This window comes from Schistocerca cancellata, chromosome 3 (genome assembly GCF_023864275.1).
Source record: "Schistocerca cancellata isolate TAMUIC-IGC-003103 chromosome 3, iqSchCanc2.1, whole genome shotgun sequence".
In the NCBI taxonomy this organism is placed as follows: domain Eukaryota; kingdom Metazoa; phylum Arthropoda; class Insecta; order Orthoptera; family Acrididae; genus Schistocerca; species Schistocerca cancellata.
In genome coordinates this window covers 437,295,974-437,315,722 of record NC_064628.1, presented here as the reverse complement: position 1 = coordinate 437,315,722, position 19,749 = coordinate 437,295,974, and the positions used below count along the sequence as shown (strand labels likewise).

The 19,749-nt window shown below is 46.0% G+C and overlaps 1 protein-coding gene across 1 annotated transcript in view; it reads right to left on the bottom strand.

Moving 5' to 3' along the window:
• LOC126176355 (enkurin) overlaps positions 1-19,749 on the bottom strand; it is a 115,161-nt gene that overhangs the window by 28,579 nt on the left and 66,833 nt on the right. Inside the window, exons 2-3 of the mRNA XM_049923509.1 lie at positions 16,290-16,441; positions 9,338-9,561 (exon numbers count right to left, since the gene is read on the bottom strand). Coding sequence (XP_049779466.1) covers positions 9,338-9,561; positions 16,290-16,441 — 376 coding nt within the window. The remainder of the gene's footprint in view (positions 1-9,337; positions 9,562-16,289; positions 16,442-19,749) is intronic.

The window sequence follows — 19,749 nt, the reverse complement described above, 5'->3', positions numbered from 1 at the left end:
GGTCTCATGCGCGGAAGCACGTCTCTGATATAACTAAGTTCCACGATAAATGTTGATACATGCGCAAAATGTGACGTAATGTTGCCCACCGCCACCGGAGGTGTGAGGGACGCTGGAACTAGGAGATCCAGTAGGCGGGATGTAAGGGAATCACGCCCGCTACGCCATTGCTTGTACATAGTGGCTAGAAGGAGCGCCGTCGCTCGGCAGTGAACATTCGTAAGTCCGAGTCCCCCCTTGTCCGTACGGAGCGTGAGCGTTGCGTATCGCACCTTGAGGGGCGATCCAATCATCACAAAATAGCCTAGTGCTGATTTAAGTCGACGTCCGAGCGTGAGTGTTAGGGGCAGGATCTGCGAAATACGCACTATTCGAGAAACCACATAAGTGTTCAGATATTCGACTCGCTGCAAAGGATCAAGGCGCCGTAGGAGATGTTGTCGGACCATGGTACGTGTTGTCTGTAAAATACGTCGGTAGTTAACTGCCGCAGTATGTTTTACAGATGAGGTAAAGTCTATGCCGAGATAGCGGAATCGTTGCACATAAGGAAACGGACTGATTTCTTCCGGCGTAAGTCCCCTTCCAACAGGCACTGCTGCCGATTTGCTCATGTTCACTGCACTACCCGCCGTCACGCTGTGGTCCAACAACAGTTCAAGGACCGTCTTCACCTCTTCTTCAGAACGAACGAGCAGCAGGAGGTCGTTCGCATAGGCACGACATTTGAAGGTGTAGCCCCGCAGTTCCATCCCAGAAAGAGAATTTGTGAGCCTCGCAATTAATGGTTCCAACGCTATCGCGAACAGCAGCATCGAAAGAGGGCAGCCCTGGCGAATGGATCGTCGAATTTGAATGAGCCCTGCTATACGCCCATTAACCTGTACCAAGGATTGTGCGCCCCCATAAATCCTTCTAATGAGACCAGTAAAACGGTCTGGAAATCCCATTTGTTCCAGTACAGCGTACAGATAGTTGTGGCGCACCTTATCAAAAGCACTGTCAAAATCAACCGCCACCATCGCCGCTTTAAGCCGGCACTCCTCCGCCAGCGCTATCACATCACGGCATTCGCCAGTAGCTGTTTGCACATTCACCGATCCACCCGGTGTCGTCTGTTCTGGAGAGAGAACGCTACGAATTAACATGCGACATCGGGACGCTAGCAACCGTGCAAAGATCTTATAGTCGGCATTAAGCAGGGTGATGGGGCGATAATGTGTGACCGTAATTCCTGGCTTCGGTTTATGTACTGGCACCAAGAGGCCTTCCATAAAAGCTGGTGGAATAGGCGCATCGGAATTTAACATCTCGTTGTACATTTCCGTCCATCGCGGTGCCATTTCGTTGCGAAATTCTCGATAAAATTCAGCAGGAAGTCCATCAATGCCTGGGGACCGATTCAACGCACCCTTTGCGATCGCATCATGTACTTCCCCACAGCTAATGGCTTCCAGTAAGGTTCCCGCGGCGTCCACCGTCAGTGTACGGGAGACGTACGTGGCTATACGTTCGAGGTCATCGACAGGGGCTGCTTCTTCCCGATAGATGTGTTGGTAATGGTCGACGAATGCAGAGACAATGTCCGCTTGACGCGTCACTCTTCGGTCTTCGCGGGTAATTAATTCCCGTACCAAAACGCGTCGTCGGTGCTTTCGTTCATTCACGACGTGGTGCATGGAAGGAATCTCGTGCCTAAAGCCACTAGTTTAGCTTTTATCCTTTTGCGTTCGATCCAGACGTCCTGTCCCGGCGGACCATCGTCCAGGTCGCGCAGCGCTGCAAAATAAAAGTCGGTCGTACGGCGGCGTCATTCTGCCATCTCCCTGCTATATGAGATGAACGTACGGCGAAGCGCCGGTTTAGCACAAGTCAGCCACCAATCAAGCTTCGTCGCATACCTTCCAACCCTTCGCTCGCACATCGTCCATGTCTCAAGGATCCGGTGACGGCATTCAGGATCATGTAGATGTTGAATGTTTAATTTCCACTGGGCCTTACTGTTCCACACCTCTCTACGGGGAAGAAGCACCGTACAGATGTAAGCGCTGTGATCGGAAAATGCCAATGGCCAGCGTTCCGCGCCCTGGACATCATTTGCATGAGCGCGTGAGATATAAATACGATCTAACCTGCTCGCCGAATGACTTGTCACATAGGTGTATCCCGGTGCATCTCCATGTCGTAATTCCCACGTGTCACTAAGTACAAGGTCGTTGACAACGATTCGCAACTCTTGGCTGATGTTTGCTTGCGGCCATTGGTCTTTCTGGCTGAGAACACAGTTGAAATCTCCACCAATTATTACACATTCATAACGTCCATGGAAAAGTGGGGCAATGTCTTCTGCATAAAATCGCGCCCTTTCCCGCCGCCGATTGTTTCCCGACGGTGCATAAAGATTGATGATGCGTGTCCCAAACGTCGTGAAAGCCATTCCCCTGGCCGACGGAAGGTAACACACGTTTTCCACTGGGAAGCCATCTCGCACGTAAACTGCCACCCCACTCCCATTGTGATCTCCATGTGACGAATAGGATTGGTAACCTGCGATGTATGGGAGTGCAGCTATGTGGACTTCCTGCAGCAAAGCAATATCCACATCAGATGCCCAAATCGTTTCCTTCAGTAGGTGTATTTTGGCCGGTGAACGCACGTCATTTATATTGAATGTCGCAATACGGTTCGCATGGCGTTGAATCCCACTCTGTCGATGCGCAACACCATCTCCCTGCATCGGCGCTGGGGGCTGAGTTAGAAGACGTTCTCTCGCCCCTCTCCCTTCACCTTCAACAATTATTAGGCCGTCTTCGTGAGTGCCGGCTGCCTCTGTATGACGTCCGGCGCCTCTTCAATATCGTCATACCACATCTTTGCAGGCAGTGATATATTCGTGTCCATTGCCACAGCTTCTGCGTCTGGAGAGCCAACTGGTTGTGATTCCTCTTCAGCATCACCACGTCCCGGTACCGTCAATGTGACAGACCGCTGCGGGTCTGATCGAACAGTTTCCATTGCCTCATCCGGTTTCGTAGAAGCTGTTGTGTCGTCTTGGTCCACAGGCACATCGTCGTCGGGGCAAGGGGAGTCATCCCTAGGAGATGTCGTGCGACGCCGCCGTTTCCTCCTTTTCGGGGAACGTTGTTTGCGTGATCTTCCTTCCGTGTCCTCAGATTGTAGGGAATCACGGCTGCCCGACAGAAAAGCATCCGTAGGAACAGGAAGCGTTTCGAGTCCCATCGTTGGACTTGGCGGGAGTTCGGTCGAAACTGATGTTGTCGTCACAGAGTGCGTTCCAGACGGAACAGCATCCGTAGTGGCTGGAACTGCTTCGTGTACTATCGTTGTGCTTGGTGGGAGCTCGGTGTCATCTGATGTTGTCGCCGTAGAATGTATGCTCGATGGAGCAGCATCCTCTGTCATCCCGACGTCTTCTACAAGGTTTCGGAGAGTGCCATCTTGATCTTCCACCAGGGCTGTGTCTTTTCGGTCATCAGCGGACGCAGTGAGGGCGTTGGCATAGGTGATCGGTAGTACTGTCATCGCCGGCGACGGCTCCCGCACATCTGAAGGCAGTTGCGTAATCCGCCGTTGCATACAGTTCGACCTGAGGTGTCCCTCCTGGCCACAGCCAGAACATGTACGTGGTTGACCATCGTAAATCACCACCGCCCGACAACCACCAATTGTCAGATAGGACGGTACATGCTTCTGAAGATCAATAGTGATCTGTCGCACTCCGTTAAGAACTGGGTACGTGGCGAATTGTGTCCAGCGTTCTGCTGTGTGACCATGTACCGTGCCGTATGGCTTAAAAGCCTCGATAACTTCGTCAGCCGGGAGCTCAAATGGCAGCTCAAAAACACGTATTGTCCGTACACCCAGACCAGCATGTTCTACAGTTACCGTGCCGACATTCCCGTCACTATGGCAAAATCGGAGACCTGCTTTTGTCGCCTGTAGAATTCTCTCACACGCCGCGTCATTTACCATCTTAACATACACCGTGGGACTAACGATGGACAGATGAATTCCGACAATATCGTTTGGCGGTATCTTGACGTCCTCTCGAATGAATCGTTCCACTGCTAAAGCCTTTGGTCGTTCGTAGTCTTTGCAGAAATTGAATCGTAAGGTAGTTTTCCTGTATTTGTTCGCCATGATCGTTGTTACTAGCCCGCGCGCAGACTAAGTCCACAAGTAAACAAACACTCGCACACGCCGCACAGGCGGAAGTATCGGACCTCCGCTTCGCACGGCCGCTAGCGCCGAACTGACCATCTGAGCTACCGAAGCACGACTCACGCCCGGTACTCACAGCTTTACTTCTGCCAGTACCTCGTCTCCTACCTTCCAAACTTTACAGAAGCTCTCCTGCGAACGTTGCAGAACTTTCTTTCCTGTACTCGTTCGCCATGATCATTGTTACTAGACCGCGCGCAGACTAAGTCCACAAGTAAACAAATACTCGCACACGCCGCACAGGCGGAAGTATCGGACCACCGCTTCGCACGGCCGCTAGACCACGAGCTGCGGACGATCCAAGAATTCTCCCAACATTTCACGTCCATGAGACTAGACAACGAACATGTCGTCGGCTTAACGGTATAAGCAACTAGGCTTTTCAGGGTGATGTTCTAAAAGTACTCCATAAATAGGTTGCCTATAACTGGAGCTAATGGGCTCCCCATCGCTACGCTATCCGTGTGACTAGAACGTTCTCCATGACACAAAAATACGATGACGTCAGAGTGTGCTTAAATAAACCCACCACAGTATCGTGCAGTACTGGGAGAGAAGATCTATAGACTCTTTGATGGTAACGCGCGTGAATAATGACGCCAAACTGACCATAGTATCTCCTTCTCCAAGACGCAGGAATTTAATTCGTCGCATGAAGTCAATCGTATTCTTGATGTGTTGCACACAGTGATCAACATGAGGAGTAAGGATGCTGGCCAGATGTTTCACGAGTCTGTAAGTCGGTGATCCAATGAAGCTCACAATGAAAATTTGTGACGACACCCTCAATAGGGACAGCAGCCTGCAAGTAAGCACGGCTTGGGATCAGGCCATCGGAAGGTTGAAGCGGGGCGGAGGGTTCGCAACGAAAATATTATCTTATATGGCACTGAAGTGGGCATTAGTGACGTCACAGAAGGTAGCGTGGCTATATAAGGATGGTAGCAGCAATCAAGACAGTCGCCATTTGACAGTAGCCAAGGATTACTCGGCCGAAACCCTCTAGATTTTAAACAACTTGACGCGGCTGGAAACTCGAGAGAATTTAATGGGGAAGACGAAATGGTTCAAATGGCTCTGAGCACTATGGGACTTAACATCTAAGGTCATCAGTCCCCTAGAACTTAGAACCACTTAAACCTAACTAACCTAAGGACATCACACACATCCATGCCCGAGGCAGGATTCGAACCTGCGGCCGTAGCGGTCGCGCGGTTCCAGACTGAAGCGCCTAGAACCGCACGGCCACACTGCCGGCAATGGGGGAGACGATTAGACATGGACAAGAAAAGGAAGGAACAGAATAAATAAATTATACACACACCCCAATCCCCCCCTCGCCCTTCATTCCCTGCTCCATTAACTTCTTTCCTAGCCCATGCTGCTTACTCTCCTCGTTACTTACTCACAACTCCTCCCCTTCTTTCCTCCCCTCTCCTGTGTTTCCCCACAGTCAGTTGAGGCACTGAGAACCATAAGCGCACAAAGCACATAAACAAAGTTCTGTGAAAAATAGATGTTCGTGAAAATCAAATTTATAATAAAACTCCGGTCACATAGGTCTGAATTGCTTTTTAGCCAAGTCCCAACGTCGTAAGCTTCCTTCAAAAAAATTATGTACCCACTTTATGTTATGAAATATTAATTAATGTTTAGGACTATAATTATTTCCATATATAGGCTAGTGACAATAGTGTCATTTGACAGAACCACAACACAAAGAACATACACGAAATTTATCACACACGCTGCTATGACATATTCCGACATGTCAGGGTCTTCATTATCATTTCCATTAAGCACATCTATGGACCTTAGGTTCAGATAAAACTGCCGATACACCTCCGACTACAAAGTATTACTACTACATAAATGATGTAGACACCAAATTATGAAGTCAACCCTAGATACCAACAGAGCAATGCAGAACAGATAAATTTTCTGATTTGGGCCCTTATGAAACTGAAATTTATGAGACAGCTTTTTGTGAATGTTGAAATGGTTCAAATGGCTCTAAGCACTATGGGACTGAACATCTGAGGTCATCAGTCCCCTCGTCTTAGAACTACTTAACTAACCTAAGGACATCACCCACATCCATGCCCGAGGCAGGATTCGAACCTGCGATCGTAGCAGCAGCGAGGTTCCGAACTGAAGCGCCTAGATGTGAATGTTCATACACACAGTGTGGTTCTACAGATATAGATGAAACTGGTTCACTGCAAGATCAATAAAGGTCAGGTATTCGTGGAATAATCTCAAAACCAAAGACAGTGTTCTTTAGACCCTCATGGGTCTCAAGGCCTCAACTGTTGTATAAGTAAACATTTTTTTGACTATCGTCCGGCTAGAGCAATTTGTTTTTAACTGATGATATAATGGACGGTCTCTCATAAAACCGGAAAAATATTATTGTATTTTCTTCGCTACTTTACGATCCCTGTAAATGGGTAATATTTGCTTGTGTTCAATCTGTTACAAGCCCTCATAATTTTTTTTCATTACTACTTCAGGGTCTTTGTAATTATACTATACCGTATTTGTTGTAACTTTGTTAGTTCGGTAGCACTAAAAGTTAATAAATATGTAATTTTGCTCATTCCCCGTCTCCTCGTTTTTGTTCCTATTTGTCTGCGTCTCTTCCTGTCTTTACAAACTCATGGATTGAACATAAGATAATGGATATATCACATCCTCACACATACAGCGCCGGTGTAATTTATTGTTGTATTTGTGCGCTCTAAATAAATTGAAACGTATTTTCAGTCATGCAGTTTTGCAATACCCAGTTGATTTCTAGTTGATTTCTCCTCAGTATTTTAAGTACTGAATTGTCCAGTGCCCCTATCTTGTCACCCTGTCTTCCCTTCCATCCCTTCTCATAATCCCTTTCACCTAACACGTGTATTATTTGTGTGTTTTTGTTTAAATGTAATCTGCCCACATTTCAAATTTTTAATTCTAGTTCTCCTCAAAAGAAAACCCCTTCTTATACACTCCTGGAAATGGAAAAAAGAACACATTGACACCGGTGTGTCAGACCCACCATACTTGCTCCGGACACTGCGAGAGGGCTGTACAAGCAATGATCACACGTACGGCACAGCGGACACACCAGGAACCGCGGTGTTGGCCGACGAATGGCGCTAGCTGCGCAGCATTTGTGCACCGCCGCCGTCAGTGTCAGCCAGTTTGCCGTGGCATACGGAGCTCCATCGCAGTCTTTAACACTGGTAGCATGCCGCGACAGCGTGGACGTGAACCGTATGTGCAGTTGACGGACTTTGAGCGAGGGCGTATAGTGGGCATGCGGGAGGCCGGGTGGACGTACCGCCGAATTGCTCAACACGTGGGGCGTGAGGTCTCCACAGTACATCGATGTTGTCGCCAGTGGTCGGCGGAAGGTGCACGTGCCCGTCGACCTGGGACCGGACCGCAGCGACGCACGGATGCACGCCAAGACCGTAGGATCCTACGCAGTGCCGTAGGGGACCGCACCGCCACTTCCCAGCAAATTAGGGACACTGTTGCTCCTGGGGTATCGGCGAGGACCATTCGCAACCGTCTCCATGAAGCTGGGCTACGGTCCCGCTCACCGTTAGGCCGTCTTCCGCTCACGCCCCAACATCGTGCAGCCCGCCTCCAGTGGTGTCGCGACAGGCGTGAATGGAGGGACGAATGGAGACGTGTCGTCTTCAGCGATGAGAGTCGCTTCTGCCTTGGTGCCAATGATAGTCGTATGCGTGTTTGGCGCCGTGCAGGTGAGCGCCACAATCAGGACTGCATACGACCGAGGCACACAGGGCCAACACCCGGCATCATGGTGTGGGGAGCGATCTCCTACACTGGCCGTACACCACTGGTGATCGTCGAGGGGACACTGAATAGTGCACGGTACATCCAAACCGTCATCGAACCCATCGTTCTACCATTCCTAGACCGGCAAGGGAACTTGCTGTTCCAACAGGACAATGCACGTCCGCATGTATCCCGTGCCACCCAACGTGCTCTAGAAGGTGTAAGTCAACTACCCTGGCCAGCAAGATCTCCGGATCTGTCCCCCATTGAGCATGTTTGGGACTGGATGAAGCGTCGTCTCACGCGGTCTGCACGTCCAGCACGAACGCTGGTCCAACTGAGGCGCCAGGTGGAAATGGCATGGCAAGCCGTTCCACAGGACTACACCCAGCATCTCTACGATCGTCTCCATGGGAGAATAGCAGCCTGCATTGCTGCGAAAGGTGGATATACACTGTACTAGTGCCGACATTGTGCATGCTCTGTTGCCTGTGTCTATGTGCCTGTGGTTCTGTCAGTGTGATCATGTGATGTATCTGACCCCAGGAATGTGTCAATAAAGTTTCCCCTTCCTGGGGCAATGAATTCACGGTGTTCTTATTTCAATTTCCAGGAGTGTATAATCTATTGTTATTTCACGTCATTACAAGTTTTCAGTATTTGATCAAGTTAATATTTTATTTTTCGACGTTTAACGTTCGGTCCTAGCCCCGTTACAACCATTCCACCTCGTGGTATGTTATGGAAACTTGTCTTGTAACTGCTGGTCCGTGTCAACTGAGTACCAACATCAGTAGAATTACCACGTGACACGATACTTCATGTCAAGCTTGTTTATTGAACCTGAGCTTGGTTGTCAAGGAATCTGAATAGGTTTCCACTTAATGTGCCTTCCGTAATTTATGCTAGTGTGTCAATCGTCGTGTTCCTCGACAGATGTTCTGATGGTGGGTGATGCCCGAAACGCGTCAATAAAGTTTTTATAACACGTATATCCTTGCTCTTCAGCGACCTGAAGCAATGTTAAGAGCGTGCTTAGTCAATCATGGAATTCGTCTTAAATGATTTAGTGCAACCTGAAATAAGCTAATTCGAGACATTCAGACGAGGTTCTGAATGCAACTTCTGCCCGTTCCAGTACAATGTAAACGATAACATGTCTGTCTGTCTTCGGGATTGGCAATTTGCAATGTTGTCCATGTTGAAGATTTTTGTATGGTAAATAATACATATAATCATAACAGAGTGTGTGCAGTGCTGAGCCTTGTTGTTTTAGCTGACAAGCGGGTTGCCTTACCTTCTTAAGGGCGTAACGTGGAACAGTACCGGAGGGCTCTAGAAGGCGCGTGTCGCCGCGGCGGGTTAGCACGTACCGCGGCACGGGCTGCCGGGCTCGAGAGCGCATCGCGTTCACCACGTTGTCCGCTCGGAAGTTCTTCTCCTGCACCACCGGCGCTTTTGGGACCACATGCTTCGGCACTGGTGGCACGGGTTTCCCAATGCCTTTCCCGTGGCACTGGTCTGCAATGCACGACATTCAAAGGTCATGAAGTTTTATAAAGGAAGTAGGCACCAAGTCATCATAACCTCGCACAGTGTCAAAGCAAGTCGCCTACCCAAAGGAAGAGAAATGGGGACACAATTATATTTGTGTACTCATCCTCACGTAACGATGTAGCTGCGTTATGCTGTCACACGTACACCACTGGCCACTAAAATTACTACACCAAGAAGAAATGAAGATGATAAACGGGTATTCATTGGACAAATATATTATACTAGAACTGACATGTGATTACATTTTCAGGCAATTTGGGTGCATAGATCCTGAGAAATCAGTACCCAGAACAACCACCTCTGGCCGTAATAACGGTCTTGATACGCCTGGGCATTGAGTCAAACAGAGCTTGGATGGCGTTTACAGGCACAGCTGCCCATGTAGCTTCAACACGATACCACAGTTAATCAAGAGTAGTGACTGGCGTATTGTGACGAGCCAGTTGCTCGGCCACCATTGACCAGACGTTTTCAATTGGTGAGAGATCTGGAGAACGTGCTGGCCAGGGCATCAGTCGAATATCTTCTGTATCCAAAAAGACCCGTACAGGACCTGCAACATGCGGTCGTGCATTATCCTGCTGAAATGTAGGGTTTCGCAGGGATCGAATTAAGGGTAGAGCCACGGGTCGTAACACATCTGAAATGTAACGTCCACTGTTCAAAGTGCCGTCAATGCGAACAAGAGGTGACCGAGTCGTGTAACCAATGGCACCCTATACCGGGTGATACGCCATTCTGGGCCGGCCGAAGTGGCCGAGCGGTTCTAGGCGCTACAGTCTGGAACCGCGCGTCCGCTACGGTCACAGGTTCGAATCCTGCCTCGGGCATGGATGTGTGTGATGTCCTTAGGTTAATTAGGTTTAAGTAGTTCTAAGTTCTAGGGGACTGATGACCTCAGAAGTTAAGTCCCATAGTGCTCAGAGGCATTTGAACCACTTTTTTTTAACGCCATTATGGCGATGACGAATACACGCCTCCAATGTGCGTTCACCGCAATGTCACCAAACACGGATGCGACCATCATGATGCTGTAAACAGAACCTGGATTCATCCGAAAAGATGACGTTTTGCCATTCGTGCACCCAGGTCCTTCGTTGAGTACACCATCGCAGGCGTTCCTGTCTGTGATGCAGCGTCAAGGGTAACCGCAGCCATGGTCTCCGAGCTGATAGTCCATGCTGCTGCAAACGTAGTCGAACTGTTCGTGCAGATGGTTGTTGTCTTGCAAACGTCCCCATCTGTTGACTCAGGGATCGAGACGTGGCTGCACGATCCGTTACAGCCATGCGGATAAGATGCCTGTCATCTCGACTGCTAGTGATACGAGGCCGTTGGGATCCTGCACGGCGTTCCGTATTACGCTCCTGAGCCCACCGATTCCATATTCTGCTAACAGTCATTGGATCCCGACCAACGCGAGCAGCAATGTCGCGATACGATAAACCGCAATCGCGATAGGTTACAATCCGACCTTTAACAAAGTCGGAAACGTGGCGGTAAGCATTTCTCCTCCTTACACGAGGCATCACATCAACATTTCACCAGGCAACGCCGGCCAACTGCTGTTTGTGTATTAGAAATCGGTTGGAAACTTTCCTCATGTCAGCACGTTGTATGTGTCGCCACCGGCGCCAACCTTGTGTGAATGCACTGGAAAGCTAATCATTTGCATATCACAGCATCTTCTTTCTGTCGGTTAAATTTCGCGTCTGTATCACGTCATCTTCGTGGTGTAACAAGTTTAATGGCCAGTAGTGTAGCACGCGTCTAGAAGTTATAACTACCAACTACTTAAATACCATGGAGTTCGTCCACACAAGAATTAAATTTTGCCAATACTGTTACACCAATTGCATTTAAATGCATTATAATATTCTGTACTTTCAACAAATATCTTCCATTTCATACTTTGCCATCCTCGCACAATACACAGCCTCAATTCTGTATCTATGACAGTGAATTTAAAAATGCTGGTAAGTCGCTTAAATATGCAGATCCAGACGGTATTAAATCCTTTATTGTGGTCGTTAAGCGTTTCGGACACAGCGCATCATCAGATGACCTGGTGACAACTAATAACGACAGGTGCAAATAACGATATCATACAATACAACCAAACTAAGGAAATATGATTATGTAAACCGCAAAAGAAATTAATTGTACACAGTTTTGAAGAACAGAAGTACATACCATCTGTGATCATTACGTGCATTGCCAAAGACGTTGAATAATGTCCATACAAAGGTCAAGCAAACCACATGTGCTGTCGTATACAATAAAAAGACCTAACCACCAGCTGACTAGAGTTACAGTCTAAAGGCACCGTTAGCGGAGCAATAACGTAAGGTGGTATCGCTAGAGGGCAGCACTACTAATATTGTGTAAAACATAAATAATAGTCTAATATAAAATAATAAAAGCTGAATCAGCACTAACGTGCAAAAAAGTCAATTGTAAAGCATAGTATAATAGTACAAGACATACCATTTCCAGCAACTTCATATAGAACCACACTCGGAATGATCTCATAATTTCAGTAGAGAGCATCACTTCCAATGCAAAGTTAATTAAAATAAATTTCAATAAAACACAGAAAACTAAAAAATTAATTCATTTTTACCAGCACAGCTGTCCAGGAAAGTCAACAGTAAAACCGAATGCAATAGTACTGATTTAGTAAAACAAACATATTGTTACGTGTTGTCTCTATGTCTGCAATATGACTTAAAATTATACGTGGTCATTAATAAGTCCACAAAACATAAAAAAAGTTAAACGAAGAGTGACCGGATGGGGACTCATTGTTTTTTTCTAACCACAAATAAATGTTGAAAAAAATCAAAGCACCACCTACGACTATTTGAGATCTATTCACTTATTATAAGTTTCGGGTCTACCAGATTACTCACATATATTTCACTTTCTTAGAAATTGTCCAGTACTATACCTTTGTTACCAAATGCAAAACAGACATACTTCATTGTACAATGGGGCTGCAAGAGGCCCGGAATGCATACTATACCAACAGCCGCTTTCAGATTTCTATCGATTCATACGCTGCCATCTCCGAGTGTTTTCTTGGAGGGGATATAACTTAAGTTCGTGCCGAAGACGAACTGAAGTACTGCAGACTCGTTGTACAGCGAAATGGGAAGCGGACTGGCGATTTTCTAAAAGAAAAATTGACCTGCTGATGTCTTACGATTCATAAAAAAAGATGTAGTTCTCAGGATATCTGTGACTACTAATATGTTAATACGTCGTTAGTAGTATCAGAAAAGAAGTGGTGGTAGTAGCACCAGTTTTATTCACACGTAGATCACTTTTACAGGGGTATTAGATTTGGAGGACGGGTAGATAAACGTATGAAAACACCAAAAACACAGCACATTATCATGCACAATGCGGTGTCAGAAAATCGTTGGCGCTCGAGACAGCTTCCAATCGTTTTGGAATGGATAATTACAGATACTGCACGGTTTCAAGGGAATATTGTACCATTCTCCAAGAAAAATAGTGGAAAGTTCAGGTAATGATGATGGAGGTGGGTAGCTATCAGGCACCCTTCTCCCCAAAGTAGGCCAGAATAGCTCAATAATATTGAGAGATAGCAACTGTGGTGGTCATGGGAAATGCGACTACTCTTCCTGGAGCTCAAGAATTAGTACTAGACGATGCGAGTTGTGTGAACAGAGCTTTGTCGTTTTGGAATAGAGCTTCACCACTGAGGAACAAACGTGATACCATGGGATGGACCTGAACAGTGAAAATTTTCACATATTCTTTGGTTGTAATGCGACTTTGCAGAGTAGCCATGTTACGGGCATTTACATCACTAATGAATGGTATTCGAATTCAAGCTCACTTTTTCAATTTCCTTCATACAAAGCACCCTTCGTGTTGTTCCGGTGCCGACAGAATTCGCGAGTGCGACGTTCAGTTCTGCAGTGACTTTTACAGCTGTCGTCGCTTTATTTTTCGTCACAGTCTTCTTCAACGACCGTCCGTCACGGTTACTCAGCACATACAGGGTGTACATAAGGTCCGCGAACACTTTCAATTATTTGTTGCCAAAGAACAACACATTGTACAGATATCATACATATGTCACTTTGAAGAAAAACCCTGAAAGTTTTTTTTCATGTATACCGCCACAGCGTAGTTTGGTAATTTGCCGATAGGCAGCGCTAGTCGCAAACATGGCGAGTTCGGGTGCGGAGCGAGCTTTCTGTATGTTGGAGTTCGACAATAACAAGTGCGCTACAGCTGTTCAGCTGATGTTTAGAACCAAGCACGGTAAAAAGGAACCAACAAGGAAGGCCATTTACCATTGGCACAACAAATTCGTTACGGCGGGTTGCTTGTGCCTGGCAAAGGGAAGCAGACGTTCCAGTGTGACGTTACTGCGGTATAAGTGAATGTGGAGCGCGTACGAGAGACATTCATAAGGAGTCCAAAGAAATCGGTGCGTCGTGCATCCCGCGAACTCAAAATGAGTCCAGTGACAATGAGGAAAGTCCTGCGACAGAATATGTCTATGAAGCCATTCAAACTGGAGCTAGTGCAGAAGCTCAATGACGACCACAAAGACAAGCGTTTTGAATTTTGTTCGCAGTTGCAACAATTGAATGAGGATGGGTTGTTGTTGGTTGGTTGGTTTGGGGGAGGAGACCAGACAGCGTGGTCATCGGTCTCATCGGATTAGGGAAGGATTGGGAAGGAAGTCGGCCGTGCCCTTTCAGAGGAACCATCCCGGCATTTGCCTGGAGTGATTTAGGGAAATCACGGAAAACCTAAATCAGGATGACCGGACGCGGGATTGAACCGTCGTCCTCCCGAATGCGAGTCCAGTGTCTAACCACTGCGCCACCCCGCTCGGTATGAGGATGGGGATGGCATTGTTGATCGCTTAATTTTTAGCGACGAAGCCACTTCTCACAGTAATGGGAAAGTGAACAGCAATAATTGTCGAATCTGGGATACAAAGCATCCACACGAATGCACTGAATTTGAGCGTGATACCCCAAATGTAAATTTTTTTTGTGCCTTGTCATGTCGAAAACTGTACGAGCCATTCTTCTTCGTTGAGATTACTGTCACTAGATATTCCTACTTGGATATGTTGCAGTAATGGCTGATGCCGGCCGTGGTGGCGCTACAGTCTGAAACTGCACGACCGCTACGGTCGCAGTTTCGAATCCTGCCTCGGGCATGGATGTGTGTGATGTCCTTAGGTTAGTTAGGTTTAAGTAGTTCTAAGGTCTAGGGGACTGATGACCTCAGAAGTTAAGTCCCATAGTGCTCAGAGCCATTTGAAGCAAGTTATGGCTGATGCCTCAAATGCAATCGGACTCTCCATTCATCTTTCAGCAGGATAGGGCTTCACCCCATTTTCATTGTGAAGTTCGTGGGTACCTGAACACGGAGTTACCGCATAGATGGATCGGCCATGCTACAGAAGGGGACAGCTGTTTCATTGCCTCCCCGATTACCAGATCTCACACTCCGTGTGTTTTTTTCTGTGGGGACGCACTGAAGATCTGGCGTATATACCGCCTCTACCAAGTGATGTAGCAGAGGTCCGGGAGAGAATACGGGAGGCGACTGCCATAGTCGGCGATGCCATGCTGGGACAGATATGGCAAGAATTCCATTACCATATTGACATCTGCTGGGTCACTCATGGTTCGCATACCGAATGTTTGAAACAAAAACAAAAAAAACATTCGAAGTTTCTCTTCAAAATGTAATATTTATGACATCTGTACAATGTTAAGTTCTTGTGCAATAAATAATTGAAACTGTTCCCAGACTTTATGTACACCTTGTAATTCATATGCGTTGTGACTTAGCGGATGATGTTTTTTCGCTTTCCCTCTCTGCGCTATAAATCGGCGATACGGTGAGTCTTGAAACACTGTACACTCCGGCCACCTTGGTTTACGAAAGCATCCACCATACGAGCATCAAAAATTTGCCCACGTTCGAAATTCTTTAGCTCCAACATAATGCAGTCAGAACTACACAGAACACTGTTCTTATCACGACTGACACTTGCGACGTATTGAGTACATGGCACAGATAACGTACCTGGTGAAATACAACAGCGCAACTTGCAGGGTTGGCTAGAATCTGCATTTGTGTTCAAGCACGCATTTCTCGAGGTGATTCCCATATTTTTGCCCGTCCCGTGTAAGTGTAGTTTAAGTACCGATACTCATGCCACCAAGATACTGAAAATACTGAACAGACAGACACTTCATACAGTCCAACTATCCAGTGAAAGCCGACTTCTGATATTTCAAGAAACAGGTTAGCTGTATTCTAGGAATACACAACAGTCACCTACATATCATTACTTCAGGACTACGAAGACAAAATTAGACTAATTACAGCTCGCTCCTAAGCATTTAATCAATCATTCTTCTAGCACTTCATTTGCAAATGGAACAGGAACGAACCTTAATACATGGTACAGTGTGAAGTGCCCTTTGCCATCCACTTTGCAGTGGTTGGCAGAGTATATAGATCTTCTAGTTATATCTCCAGTACACACTGTTTATATGGAAGATGAAGATAAAACAATAAAGAGAAATGTGACATATTTTAATTAAGAAACAACTGCAGGACTGAGTTTTATATCTAACACAAATCTGTTTAAACAGGATGAGTATGGTACATTCGCTTACCTACTTCTGGTTTTGGTGGAGTAATGCGTGTGTTTTTCCTAAGAAATTCTTTCGGTTTTCTCACACGAACTTCTGCTTCGCCAAATGTTTTATGGCCATACTTGTTCTTCTTGGCTTCAGCTTTAATCAGGGGTCTCAACTTTGATACGTACCTGAAAATTTCATAAATTCTTTAACACCTTACCCACTCAGAGTAATAGTTACTCATATAATTTCTTCCTCATTTTAAAACAGAGAAACAAAATAATACGGTGTATTTTCTTCCCACCTACTTACACAGAAGTAAAATCAAACAGATATTCAAAGCTTCATACGTGTTAAGTTATGTTCAACGTAAGTTCTATAACAGAAAATAGCTTTGGAAAGTATACAACGGTCGACAGATACGTTCAGAATAAAACATCATGTTTCAGACTTCTGAAACCAGACGTTATTTCATTATAAAGTAAGGGAAAAGCAAGTAAAACTAAAGGAGCAAGAACATTGTGGAATTAATTAGAGAAATGAAATCACTTATATTGCCAGGAAAGCCTTCAAATGGATGACAGAAAGAGAAATAAGGTTAACACGAGGGTTGGAACTTTAATAGCGACAACTATTTATTTACAGCTCGTACAAAATAGATACATGTTTCAAAGTTTTACTGACCTTCAAAGTAGTCACTAGCATTGTATATAAGCAGTTGCCAGCGATGTGGAAGTCGTAGGATACTCTTAGCAGTTCCAGTTGTGTTGACAGTTCGAGCGGCGCGGTCTATTGCCTGACGAATTTGTAGCAGTTCTGAAGCGAATGCCGTGAGGTGTTTCCTTCAATTTAGGAATAGATTTGAACTTACAAGGGCTTAAGTCAGGTGAGTGCAGTAGGTGGCATAGCATTTAGCAGCCCCATCAGCCAAACAAATCAGTAACAGCTTGCACTGTACGTGCTTGAGCATTGTCCTGCAAAATGATGGTTAGGTCCTGCAGAAAGTGTCATCACTTCTGTCTCTAAGCTGGTCGTAGGTTGTGTTCCAAAAATGAACAGCATAGAGATAGAAGTGATGACACTTTCTGCAGGACCAGACCATCATTTTGCAGGACAATGCTCAAGCACGTACAGTGCAAGCTGTTACTGATTTGTTTGACTGATGGGGCTGCTAAGCACTATACCACCTACTGTACTCCCCTGACTTAAGCTGGTTCAAATGGCTCTGAGCACTATGGGACTTAACATCTGAGGTCATCAGTCCGCTAGAACTTAGAACTACTTAAACCTAACTAACCTAAGGACATCACACACATCCATGCAGGATCGAACCTGCGACCATAGCAGTCGCGCAGTACCGGACTGAAGAGCCTAGTCCACCGCGATCGGCCTGACTTAAGCCCTCGTGAGTTGAATTATATTTCTAAACTGAAGGAAACACTTCATGGCATTCGCTTCAGAACTGCTACAAATTCGTCGAGCAATAGACCGCACCGCTCGAACTGTCAACACAATTGGCACTGCTAAGAGTATCCTACGACTTCCACATCGCTGGCAACGGATTACACACAATGCTGTTGACTACTTTGAAGGTCAGTAAAACTTTGAAACACGTATCTATTTTGTACGAGCTGTAAATAAATAGCTGCCGCTGTTAAAGTTCCAACTCTCGTATGTAACACCCAACATCAAAACTTTCCGGTCTTGCAACTAATATTATCCACGTTGCGGTCCAACGTCCAACCCATTGGTACTTAGTGATTTCCCAGTTTCAGTTCTATGGCCCACCCATTTTCCTCTAGAAATTCATCAGGTATAATCTACCAGGCCATTCTTCTCTTTTAATTCCACTATGTTATGCAGAAGTTCTAACACAAATGTGTTGACTGTATAACTATTCAGCAATGGCTATGGCGTTTCGACTGAAGGACACACTTCTTAGTGACAGTGGAACTGAAAACCATCTCAATCCAAGTGAAAGTCTGCTACAGTAGATTTGGCTTCGCTGCTGATAGACAGAAGTGTCTTCACAATCAAAAAAGCAGTAAGAGCGAATTGTATTCGAGCACTATTCGGCAATTTATATTACTGATAATTTGCAAAATACTCAAATAACCACCACTGTAGTGACAAAGACGCTTTAAGAGCCTAAAATTAATCTTGAACTAAAGATCCCATATCAGATTCACTAGGAGGTTTCTATATGTAACAACTGGAAATAGCATACAAATTACTCAAATCATATCCTCTGCAAAACTATAAATATGATACTTGTCAGTGCCATATACGACAAGGTTGATATGATGACTGCAAAATTCGGAGGAAATCGAGCTGTTCCGAACTTCACTATACGGTGCCTGTACTCTGGAAGGACCATAATTATACAAATATTTGGCGTCGCCTCATGCCACTTGGACCATCATTAGTAGAGGATCTCTGTAGCTCTGTATACAGGGTGGTCCATTGATAGTGACCGGGCCAAACATCTCACGAAATGAGCATCAAACGAAAAAACTACAAAGAACGAAACTCGTCTAGCTTGAAGGGGGAAACCAGATGGCGCTATGGTTGGCCCGCTAGATGGCGCTGCCATAGGTCAAACGGATATCAACTGCGTTTTTTTAAATAGAAACCCCATTTTTTATTACATATTCGTGTAGTACGTAAAGAAATATGAATGTTTTAGTTGGGACCACTCTCTTCGCTTTGTGATAGATGGCGCTGTAATAGTTACAAACGTATAAGTACGTGGTATCACGTAACATTCCGCCAGTGCGGACGGTATTTGCTTCGTGATACATCACCCGTGTTAAAATGGACCGTTTACCAATTGCGGAAAAGGTCGATTTTGTGTTGATGTATGGCTATTGTGATCAAAATGCCCAACGGGCGTGTGCTATGTATGCTGCTCGGTATCCTGGACGACATCATCCAAGTGTCCGGACCGTTCGCCGGATAGCTACGTTCTTTAAGGAAACAGGAAGCGTTCAGCCACATGTGAAACGTAACCCACGACCTGCAACAAATGATAATGCTCAAGTAAGTGTTTTAGCTGCTGTCGCGGCTAATCCGCACATCAGTAGCAGACAAATTGCGCAAGAATCGGGAATCTCAAAAACGTCGTTGTTGAGAATGCTACATCAACATCGATTGCACCCGTACCATATTTCTATGCACCAGGAATTGCATGGCAACGACTTTGAACGTCGTGTACAGTTCTGCCACTGGGCACTAGAGAAATTACGGGACGATGACAGATTTTTTGCACGCGTTCTATTTAGCGACGAAGCGTCATTCACCAACAGCGGTAAAGTAAACCAGCACAATATGCACTATTGGGCAACGGGAAATCCACGATGGCTGTGACAAGTGGAGCATCAGCGACCATGGCGGGTTAATGTATGGTGCGGCATTATCGGAGGAAGGATAATTGGCCCCCATTTTATCGATGGCAATCTAAATGGTGCAATGTATGCTGATTTCCTAAGTAATGTTC